At 45.4% G+C, this 12,110-nt stretch overlaps 1 protein-coding gene across 2 annotated transcripts in view; it reads right to left on the bottom strand.

Annotated features, from left to right (window-relative positions):
• The window catches only part of Igsf10 (immunoglobulin superfamily member 10), a 28,479-nt gene extending 16,677 nt beyond the window's left edge, over positions 1-11,802 (bottom strand). Inside the window, exons 1-4 of one of the 2 annotated variants that reach the window (XM_040754379.1) lie at positions 11,615-11,802; positions 8,100-8,285; positions 6,276-6,405; positions 2,722-3,112 (exon numbers count right to left, since the gene is read on the bottom strand). In XM_040754379.1, the coding sequence (XP_040610313.1) occupies positions 2,722-3,112; positions 6,276-6,405; positions 8,100-8,284 (706 nt within the window). In that variant the 5' untranslated portion in view covers position 8,285; positions 11,615-11,802. Of the gene's footprint in view, positions 1-2,721; positions 3,113-6,275; positions 6,406-8,099; positions 8,286-10,970; positions 11,160-11,614 lie in introns of those variants that run through there. The other variant, XM_021231711.2, reaches the window with a different exon arrangement.
• Positions 11,803-12,110: the final 308 nt, after the last annotated feature.

Raw genomic sequence — 12,110 nt, 5'->3', positions numbered from 1 at the left:
CCAATACGATGTGAGTATTGATGGGGCACAGGAGGTAGTTGGGATGCCCAGTCCAGGCTTACTCAGTGATGGTGTTGTTAGATGACATGGGCTCGGCAGTGGAGAGACAAGTTTAATGGGGGAGGGGAGTGACTGTCTGGTAACATCAGAGTTTGTAAATTGTTAACTACTCGTCACGAAGGAGTCCTGCTCGGGTACTGAGGTGCCGTATTCTTGGGAATTTTAAATATTGCTTGGATGAGTCTTTTTTTTTTAAGCTAGCCTTCAATACTAGATCAGAGGTATAAAATTTTCTCTGAAACCCTTCAATACTAGATCAGAGGTATAAAATTTTCTCTGAAACAAAACATAGTCTGAGGCTTCCATGCTGTCCCTATACTGTTTGTTGAACACAGCAGGTAACTGAAACATTAGATGTCTTAGCTGTGCCCTCCATGAATAAGGGAGCACTACTGTGCTTCAGTGAGCCGGGTAATATTTGATCAGTCACCATTCACCTAATTTTATAGAATAACGTGGCGGGCGCAGAGGAGGTAGGTAGAAAGAATAAAAATCTTTGACCAGTGATAAGGAGCTCCTCCCGATGCCATCTGCCACCTACTGACAAATCTGTGTCCTTTATCTGGTTGCCAGTGGCCTGGATCCGATCTCATGAAGCAGGAAGCACGTTTAACTTCCGGCTTAGTTAACCCTCATCACAGAATTGCGTTCATGTCTGGTGATGTTGATTTCTGCTTGTGACTGGATCGGAGCTGCTGAGCCTCATGTTTGCTCAGATTCAACTCTGACTGTCACTTCATTCCTTCCCAGCAGTTTCCAGTCTCACGCAGGGTTTTCCGTCCCTCGACCCTGCCAGGCAATGCCAAGCTCTGACATGAGCTGTCTGTCTGACACGCCCAGTGCCATCATTCATTACACACTTCCTCAGGACTCAGTAGGACCAGCACTTATCCCCAGTGGGCTCCCGGCCTTACCTCTCGAGGTACCCTCTGCTTTCCCTGTCTTAACCTTCGGCTTTCACCGTTAGAATGTCTTATTGGGCTGATTGTTTTCCCACAGGAGAGTAAGCTGTTTATTGATCTGTATGTCCTGTTCCTGGTCAAGGGACGTCCAAGAAAGATGTAGTTCAGAGAGTGGGTGAGGATAGAAGGGTGAAGAGAAATGTCAGGATGACAGACAGTTTGGCAGGTCTAATACTAAGACCCTGGCATTTATACTTTTTAACTTAGAGATTGAGATGAAGAAGTTCCACGGTAGACATTGGCCACTTGGAGTCTTTACACTGCGATTACCATCTGTATCCCTAGAAATATTATTATGGCTTTTTATGCTGTTTTCAATTCTGTCACACATATTTGTTAAGTTGGCTACTTGGGATGGTTTTATGAAGACTACACTATGATTTGGCATTGTAAAGAGGTGACATACATATATACATATATACATACATGCATACATATATACATATATACATACATGCATACATATATACATATATATATATGAGCAGATCAGCAAGACTCAAGTTTTATAGCCGTGAACAAATGCATGCCAGCAAAATGACAAAAGCCTGTATTTATGGAAAAGCAACACCAAGATTGCTGTGGAGCCGAAGAAAAGAAGATGCAAATTGAGATGAATATACTAACACTGGACTTCAGCAAGCCTCAGAGAAACTGCCAGGCTCCCTGTGAGAGGCTACCAGATTGCCTAGGGTACATAAAAGATTTCTAAGGATAAGGATTTATGAGTCTTGTGAAATTGTCAGTAAGAGATCAATAGCACAAGGAAACCTGTCATTTAGACACAACTAAAAAGATTTTAGTTCTAAAGGGTTTTTTTTGTATATGACATATATGTGTGTAATTATATGGCATATATGTGCTTTGTGTATTGGCACATGACACATACTTTTTTATGTATCTTCATACACACGTTCCAGACGTATTAAGACCATAGGTAACTCATTTCTTTTTACCTACATATTAACTGTTTAACAAAAAAGCATTAAGTACATTTTGTGTGCCAGATATGTTGAAGAGGCTAAGGGTAGATAAATTAGACACAGCAAAGGCAGCAGACATTTCATTTTATAAATTAAATTCCAAGAGCATAGCGTAATGTTCATCCAAGAAAGGAAACAGGGAAACCACAGGAGTGTTGAGGCCACGATTCTGATACAGATGGGGTAGGTGAGCAATGGGAGGCTCCTGGAGAGGCGGTGCTGAGAAAAGCTGCTGTCTGGGAGCACATCAAGCAGAGAAGGAAGCAGGGAGCTGCAGGCAGAAGCAACACTGCAGGCAGAGGCAACAGCGAAGTGCTTGAGGTCTTGCTGTGTGTTGGGGGCTGGCATGCAAAGTGCCTACCTGGGAAGGGGAGGGGAGGAGGGTTTGTGCAGAGGCCAAGGACAGGCCTGGGCCACACTGGAGGACCTGACATTTGGGCCGAGAAACATGGCCGTGATACTTTAATCCACAGAGGAGCAACGTTTTTAAACACAGAATGCCAAGTAGGAAAGATTGTCCCCGTCACAGACACAGCTTCCTATTTCCCCCACTGTGGCATACACACAGCTGTAGGGTGCAGAGTTCATTGTCAATTGGGTTACTCTGGGGACTGCATTTTCTGCATCTACATTATCTAGGGCTTTCTGTTACAGATAAAGCACCTCCGGCCGGTTATCCCATTTAACCAGTACTAAGAAACAAACAGTATAGATACCTGGCTTTCCCCGTATCCAGTCAGACAACCACTTTAAATGGCAGTCACAGGTCCATGGGTTTCCGTGCAAGTAGAGGCCTTCTAGGTTTGGCATGTAGGAGACCATTTCTTTTGGGAGAGAGGTCAGGAAGTTGTCAGACAAGTACAGGTACTTAATGAAAGAGGTTTTAAATATCTGGAGATAGCTTAAGGAGACAAATGTGTCTGGATGGAGTTTTGTGAGCCGATTTCCCTCTAAATGGACCAGGCGGAGCAACGTGAGTCCATAAAATGCCTCGGGGTTGATAAACTCGATACTGTTGTGATCCATGTACAACCGCGTCAAGCTGCTGAGTCCATAAAAAGTATCCGTCTGAATGATCTGAACTTTGTTATAGCTCATTTTCAAGACCTGCAAATAAAGATATGAGCATATTTGTTTTGTCAAAGGAACTGTCATAAAAGAGAAAGGTTTCCAAATACAGAAATAGGTTGAGATTAATCCTATGGGGAGCTACATGCCTTAATTAAAACCTAATTCACACAAATTAGTTGTCAGTTAACTGTGACAACATCAGAGAAATTAAGACACACACATAGGCAGTTATCAAGGAATTATCACTAAAGCTGTAATATATACGATAGTGATGTTATGGTTACTTTTCAAGTCCCTTTAATCTTTTATTCTATATGAGACTGAGCATCAGCCAGGCGGTGGTGGTGCACTCCTTTAATCCCAGCACTTGGGAGGAAGACGCAGTCGGATCTCTGTGAGTTCGAGATCAGCCTGGTCTACAGAGTGAGTTCCAGGACAGCCTCCAAAGCTACACAGAGAAACCCTGTGTCAAATAAACAAAACAAAACAAAAAAACAAGCAAACAAAAACAAAGATTGGACATCATAATTTGCATTGGGTTCAGAACAGCTCAGGGGAACGTGATGCACAGGGAACACGTAAGAAGAGATCCATCACCCTTGGATAGCTGCTGCAGCTGAGTGGATAGTGACGGGAGCGTTTTAATGGTCTCCTTTAGTAAGAATACAACACAGAGTGATGCGCTGCGCTGTGGAACCATTTCCCTCCCACTGGCCTTCCCTGTGCCTCCCCGGCTGGTTCCCTTCCTTCCCCTAGATTGCCTCACTTGAGTTCATTACACTCTTCTGCCTCCTTTTGTATATGGTGAAAAACATCGTTGGAGGAGGAGGAGGAGGAGGAGGAGGAAGGGGAGGAGGAGGAGGAGAACTTTAAATACAGGCAAATATGAGCAAAACATAAGGATATATATTATGGAGATGCCGTAATGACAATAAAATTTGAAAACGAAGCACTTTTGAATTATATCTCAGTAAAGATACTATAAATGGGGAAAACTGAAGTCCATAAATAGAAGTCTATGTTTTGCTCATATTTGCCTCCCATTACCTTCCATTGTCCCCTTCCCACTCCTGTTGGTTCCTAATCTTCCCTAAATAATCCCCTTCTTCTTTTATGTCAATATTAACGTATCTAGATTCCACCCATGCGAGAAGCCGTGGTGTGTAACTCTCTTTCCCGTTACCTCACTGTACTCCCCATGTCCCTTGCTCGGGCCCTTGGTAGAGCTGTACTCCCTAATGTCCCTCCCTCGGGCCCTTGGTAGAGCTGTACTCCCTAATGTCCCTCCCTCGGGCCCTTGGTAGAGCTGTACTCCCTAATGTCCCTCCCTCGGGCCCTTGGTAGAGCTGTACTCCCTAATGTCCCTCCCTCGGGCCCTTGGTAGAGCTGTATTCCCTCATGCCCCTAATTTACTCTCTGTTTCTAAGAGTTCGAATATTTTAAACATTTCATATAACCAGAATCATATACTCTGTGGTACTTGGTGCCTGGCTTTCTTACCTAGCCAAATGTTTTCAAGACAGAGCACCTATCAGCTCTTCATTCCCTCTCGTTTCTACATACATTGTATGCACATCACACAGTTCGTGTATCCACTCATCAGCTGGTGGACATCTGGCCTGCTGTCTGTTTCAATAATAGGAGTTTGATTCCTCACTGGAAACCAAATAATTTTGAATGTTTGACGATGCTCTAGTACTCACTAAATCCCTTTCTAGATAGTTGAGCATACTATTTTTTTTAAAGAAAAGAACATGAAATGCTTCTAAAAACTGTGACTTCCTACTCGTTTTTCCGATTTGACTCAAACTGCCATCTGTACGACAGGGACTTTTCTGGAATGCCAACTTCTGTAGCAAATAAAAGCCAAGCTGGAAAGCTTTGTTGGAAATGTTACTTGGGAGTACGACCTCAAAGCTAATGTTTCTCAGCGAGAGGAAACCCTGCCTAAGAGAATAAACATCGATGGAGACTGCCATGGAGGACGCACGGCTAATTCCTCCTGAAGTTCCATGTCCTAAATGCAGCCGGATCTGCCAAGTCAGCATCATCCCATACGTTCACTCGATGCTGCCTAGCTCAAAAACACCAAGCACAGCTCTGGCCCGACGTTTAAAGGCTCTGGGAACGGTGGCTATTATTGCTTTGATTGCTATCATTTGTCATGGTGAGTGAGATAGGACATACACACTTTATCATGCCGTGTCCTGAGCAGTAGTAGGCTTGTTGACTTGGAGAGCTGAGCAGTCGCCATGCAGAGGGAGCGAGCTTCTCCAGGGCGCCCAGGTTAGGAGGGGAGAGAGCACTCCACGGGGCACTCTGCTTATTCTGATGGCTAGACATGTTTGAGCCTGTAGCTTCTCACTCGGTGTGCGATAACGCTGGCAGTGTTTCATTCAAGTGTGGGAGTATTTGCAACTTCAGTCTGAAGTTGGTAGAGGGTAAACAGGCGAATTAAGCCAACTGAAAAATGCATAAGTGGTTTATAAAAGGCTGCCACGTTAAAGACTCCCCTAGTCTACTTCCAGACAAATAGCTAGAAATGGCATTTTAGGGATAAATTGTAAAGGTTTAGTCATCCTTGAAAGTTGGTTTCTTCTTTCAGTTAGCTGGGGAGTGTGAGAAAAGTTCGCCCCTGAGTCCTCTTCCCCCCCCCATCCTTCCCTCTCCCTGCCCTTCCCTTTCCCTCTCTTCCTTCCCTCCTTTCTTTTATCCTTCCTTCCTTGTTTCTTCTGTGTGTGGAGACCAGATGCTGGGTGTTTTCCTTATTCTTTCCACATGGGTTTTTGAGTCAAATTCTCTCACTGAATATGGAGTTCACTAGTTGGATAGAGTTGCTGGCCAGTGACTCTCTCCTGCCCGGTGACTCTCTGCTGCCTGGTGACTCTGTTACCACTGCTTCCAGGACGGGGACTGCCGGGTGTTGTTTTCCACCATTACACATTTTTTTAATGTGGCTGGTGGGGATCCAAACTTAGGTCTCATATTTGTGTGGGCATTTCACCCACTGGGATACCTCCTCAGTCCCCCAGCATTTTACTAATACTCTAATGCGCACATATAATTGCACTGCAATTGAAATCCTTCCTTGATGTGTGCCTCCGGCTTTGAGAGTGTCCCGTGGGGATAGGCAGCTTTGGGGGCGTACCTCACAGCTCTGCCTCACTCCTAAGCCTCCACCGCCCTCGCCCCCTCTCACCTGCAATGACTGCAAACCCGAGAAGGTCTTGTCAGTGACTGTGCGGATGCCGTTACTGTGCAGGAGGAGTAACTCCAATTTGTTCAGCCCGTGAAAGTCATTTTCTGACAGTCTAGCTAGGCTGTTGTACCTGAAGAAAAAGTAAAAAAAAAAAAAAAAAAATTCATTTTAGGCATCAGCTGAGTCTGCCAGTTAAAGTTCAAATGTCAAAGCAGAAGCAAACAGAAACCCCCCAAGCCCCCTTTGCAACTGTGTTCCCAAGAGATTTTTCAAATACTCAGAAACACTGACCTTGACTGGGGAGAAGTCCCTTTGTCTCCCCCCCCTTCCACATCCCTTCCCATCCTCAGATGTGTAAGCACATCAGAGCGGCCTCCTTAAGCCTAGCTCTTTTCCGGCCATGGAGGCCACGGCTCAGGCCTTTCCCTTCGGCACTGTCCCCTCAAGCTTGCAGGTTGAGGTAATCAGTCGTTGAGAGGCCTGCCTGGCCACTGAGTTCGGGTCCGAAAGGCTTGTGTGACTCTGGGTAAAACTGGAAGATATTTTCTGTTCCCGTTTCCTCAGATACAAAGTATAGACAACAGAACGCAGTCCAAAGGTGTTAGGAACACCGGGTGTCTCAGCTTAGGGTTAGTTTATCATTGCTGTGACGGAACACCACTACCAAAAGCAAAACTGGGGAGGAAAGGGTTCATTTGGCTCATACCTCCACATCACTGTTTATCACTGGAGGAAGTCAGGGCAGGGACTCAAACAGGAGCGGGATCCTGGAGGCAGGAGCTGATGCAGAGGTCACAGAGGGGCTCTGCTCACTGGCTTGCTCCCCATGGCCTGCTCAGCCCGCTTTCTTATAGAACCCAGGACCACCTGCCCAGGGATGGCACCACCGGCAATGGCCTCCACCGTCAATCACTAATTTAGAAAATACCCTATAGGCCTGCCTAGGACCTGATCTTACCTCGGGAGGAAGAAATAAAGAGGTGGGATTTTCTCAATCGAGGCTCCTTCCTCTCCAGTGATTCTAGCTTGTATCAAGTTGACCCAAAACTAGGCAGGGCAACCGGTGAATGGGTACATGCAGTACTCAGCCCAAGGGCATCTCATAGGGAGATCACAATCATGTCAGTCTTCACTGCCGGTGATTGCGTCCAGGCACTGTGTGTGCTGTGTAATCCTGTATAATCCTTGTTGCACTGTACTGACTACATCTGTCCCACCTCTTTAGTGCTTCCTCCCGAGGCAAATAACAGTCTGGGTGGAGCGTAGGTGCCCGCTCATGTCACATGGGCGATGGTGTGTCCTGTTACTTGTGCATTTATACGTACAAGCAATTTTTCATAAACCTTTAAAATACCACCACAATTTTCCCGATTTAATGACTCAAGCATTTTAAATTAGCCACTGATGGTGATGGCTAGCATCGTGGGTGCTGTATGGGCATTCATAAACCTCGAGGGACTTTGCAAAAGGAAATGTTGGATTGTTTCTTTAATGGGGGTATAGTTCCTCTTGCTTAGTCATGCCCTGTATCATCATAGCGATTGTTAACAGAAACTGCAATATTTTCCAGTAAAAAAAATTTATTCAGAATGAAGCTGGCCCATAATGATGAGGATCCCAAACAGCTAAGAGGGTCTTCAGGTTCTAGTGAAAGACTATCAGGAAAAAAAAAAAGACTTATTGTCTCCCCAAATGTAAGGTTCTTATGAGGAGCTCACTTTAGAATAAAAACATTAAGCGTAACCACAGACGTTTTGGGGACAAGCCACCATGACGATCAGTGTGGTCCCTCTCTGGGAAGTAGATCAGGCAAGGCTCACACACCCTAAATTTATGCGTTCCACATTGGCTGGGATGCCGTCTGGAATGGAGGTCAGGTACCGAAATGTACAGTGCACCTCTGCAGGGACATAGCAGGCACAACGGCGAGGACAGGCCCTGCTCCCGGGGATGGCCACCAGGCAGACTACAGTGAGGGAGGTCAGTAAGTAGCTGTCTCCCATCTTCATCCTGAAAAGACATCACACCAGAGTCATACATCCAGTTCAAGCAAAGTCCCAGGAACACACTCAGCAACGCCTGGAATAACGGGGGATATTTTCTTCAAGGGTCATGAGTGGTTAACTTAATTCTCACCTGTTGTGGCAAATGGACCTTAAATCTATTTTTTTTCTAATTTAAGTATTTTTCATGTGATATATTTTGGTCATTACTTTTTTTCCCTCTTCCCCCAACTTCTCCCAGATCCTTCCCACCTTCCTATCTGCCCAACTTCGTCTTCTTGCTGGATCTCAAAACAAATAAACAAATGAAAATCAAAACAAACAAAAAACAGAAAAATAAATGAAAACATACACACACACAAAATATCCATGGGGTTAGTTTTGTGTTGGCCAACTGCTACTGGGCAAGGTGACATACTCCGTGTCACTCCACTGGAGGAGAGTGATTGACTTTCCTTTCCCAGGAGGTATCTACTGCAAATGGCTTCTTGGTTAGGGATGGAACCTTGTGTCTGCTTCCCTTTCTCTGTGTTGGGATTTTGCCCTGGTTTGAACCTGTGCAGGTCTTGCGGGATCCTGTCACATTCTGTGTTCAGTCAGCATACAAATTAATGTGTTTCTTCATGGCACATGTGTCATCATGCCTTGTTCTTATTGGCTTCCCTTATCCCTATTGCTTTCTCTCAAGACCCCCATTCTGGCTGGTTTGTTTGTACTTTATTTCCCACATTCCTACACACACACACACACACACACACACACACACACACACACACACACGCACGCACCACACAGGCACGCACCACACACATGCACACACATGCACACATACACACATGCACACCACACACACACGCACACATACACACGCACGCGCACACACACACATGCACACACACATGCGCGCACACACAAATTAGAATTGTATATGATTAGATAAAATTATAGACACATATATATATACACATAGAATTGTGAATCTAGGTTCTGCACAGAAGAGAAGCCACGTGGTATTTTCCTTTCGAGTCTGTCTTATTTTTATAAGCTTAATGATTTCCAGATCCATCCATTTCCTGCAAATGTCATGATTTCACTTCTTATGGACACATGGAATTCTACTGTACATATGTGCCGCGTTTTCTTTACCCATTCGTGTTTTGACGTTGATTCAGCTCCCTGGCTGTTGTGAATCAGGCAGTAACAGACACCGCTATGCCAATTTCTCTGTGTTACATACCCAGGAATGGACTGGTAGTTCTATTTTCAGATTTGTTTTTTTTAGGAACTTCCATGAGAACTACAAAAACTTAATACCTGCCCTCCCCACCAGTCATTCAATAACTACATGAGCTAGTGAGCTGGAAAAAAAAAAAGACAGCCCTGAAGAAAGGAATACAAAGAACCAAGAAAGACTTGAAAGATTCAAGTCCCTAAGATTCTTAGCCACCAGGAAAATGCAAATTAAAATTGCTTTGAGATCTACTTCATATACCACCAAGACAACAAATGACAATAAATGCTGGTTAGATCCGGGAAAGAGGAATCCTCATCCCCTGGGATGTGACCTGGCGTAGGCCCTTTGGAAAATGTACTCTTTATAGAACCAATGTGTGCGAGCCTCCCACTGGATTGTGTCATTGAATGGCTGACTAGTGGGAAAATGTCTTCATAGCTTTTCATGTCCTGAAAGCATTGTTGGAGATCTCAACAATGATATCGGAACAATTAAAGTTCCTAGATTTAATTTGTTGTTTGCACAAGAGCCTTTAAACTATCAAAACATTGTTTATAAAAATAGTACATGTGCAATTTAGAAAATTCAGCAACAGTAAATCGATAAAAAAAATCATTCCTCTCATCTCACCATTCAGATATAACCAACATTTTGCAAGCGTACATATATATATCCCACATATGCATTTGTGTATGTATGCATGTACTTGTATATGTACTTGTATATATAATCAATTTTTGTAACCTTGTATCATTTAATGTATAACATGTTTTATTCATTTGATTTAGTCTTCCAAAAGCACTTTTACAGCTGTAATAACCCACTGCAAAAGAGATTAAATCTCTTTCTAACTTGTCTTCAAGTCCTTGCAAAAAGGACACATTGGACATTTCAATGCCAACTACTGACCAGGAGGACAGTAAACTGACCAGCACGGAGGGTTGAGTCTCAGCCCAGAGCTATAGCAGCCACACTGACCTCGCAGGAGGCGTAATTCTGTCTGCTCTTTCTCTGCTTGGAAACACGCTTCTCCTCGCTGACTCAGGGATGCGGAACAGGACCACGGAAGAACTGTGCTCAGCTTGTTAGAAGATGAGATTTTTTTAACCCACACGTGGGGCAAGCCCAGCGATCCCAACGTGGGATTGATTGTTACGAACGACTTTAACCCGAATCAAGACTTACCAAAGATTACTTATATGCCTACACTGTCACTGCCAAATCATAGAATGTTTTGAGTACTCTTTGCATGATCACAAATACCAGGTGAGCTCTCGCTAATCATCAGACGAACAAAGAAGGAACAGAGTGAAGGCAATTCTCCTGGTCGCCTGGGAAACAGAAGCTACAACTATGTGCACCCTGAAAGTTAATTACAAGAGAATGGAGCGGTAAATAGCACCTGGAATCCCGTACACTTAAGCGTCAAACTCTATGTAACAGAACAGTTGGCAATACCTGGGCCCTTTTGTCTTGGCTTTGAGTCCTCTTGCAGCATTAGCAGAGACAGAGAGTGTTCCTCGGCAAGTCTTCCCCCGAGCCGGGAGGAAAGTTCTTTTGCCTCCCCAGGGAGCCAACTGACTAGTCTTTTCTGGCTTACAGCTGGGGAACTGATGTTTCAGAGACCGGGAGGCGCTTCTGTAATTGTAATGCTCTTATCAGAGACTCCAAACTTACAAAGCCCTCCTTTATCCGGCTGTGGCTGCTGCGGCTGTTGCAGACTTTTGTAAGGCTCGTACTCCTCCCTCAACAGGATATGTTAGTTCTCTTTAAAGTCACTTAAACACAACTATTAACCAATCGCCCATTCTTTCCGACGGTCCAGGAGTTTCTCCTCAAATTGCTTGCTTTGCACAAACGTATCATCAGTGTCTACGAAAGGGTCTCGGGCCACAGACAATCTCCCCCGTGTGTTTGGCCTGGCCTCGGTCACTGAAGTGAGAGTTTACCTTGGTAGCTGTTTCTGTCCCCGCTCCCCTCCAGTACTTTCCTTTCCCTGGACCCCTGGACCCACCCATCCTTCTCTCCCTGGACCCCAGCCACGGCATTGGCTAGACTCCCTGGGTCCCTTCACTTCCGGAGCAGGATAGTCTGCAGCTCACCTCCTGGGCCAACGGTCTTGCGCCGCCTTCTTTGGGGTCTCCTTAGCCTCCAGGGGTCTTCGCTTGGGGAAGGGCGGGTTACGTACGGAGCCTTAGCCCAGAGCCTCTGCTTCGGGGACTGGGCGGGCCAGCGATCCGGGGACCACCAGCCGAGCGGCGGGCGCCAACCCAGGCTCGCCTGCGCTCTTGCCTGCGCTCTTGCTCCTGGGTTGTAAATCCCTGGGCTTTCCTGCTGGTGGCCCGCTGTGAAGCCTGGGCTGGTTCAGGGGCTGCATTCAGGTTTTCTTTCTTTCTTTTTTTATTTTTATTTTTAAATTTAAATTAGAAACAAGGTTGCTTCACACGTCAATCCCAGGTCCCTCTGCCTTTCCCTCCCCTCTTCCCACGCCCTCCCACCAACCCCCCCAATATCCCCTCATTTCCCCAGGGAGTTGAGGCTCTCCTAGGGGCTGTCCATAGTCTGTCATTTCATCCAGGGCAGGACCTGGACCTAGGC

This window comes from Mesocricetus auratus, unplaced genomic scaffold (genome assembly GCF_017639785.1).
Source record: "Mesocricetus auratus isolate SY011 unplaced genomic scaffold, BCM_Maur_2.0 Super-Scaffold_100011, whole genome shotgun sequence".
Classification (NCBI taxonomy): Eukaryota; Metazoa; Chordata; class Mammalia; order Rodentia; family Cricetidae; genus Mesocricetus; species Mesocricetus auratus.
The sequence above is the reverse complement of the archived record's forward strand: the minus strand, read 5'-3'. Positions and strand labels throughout refer to the sequence as shown.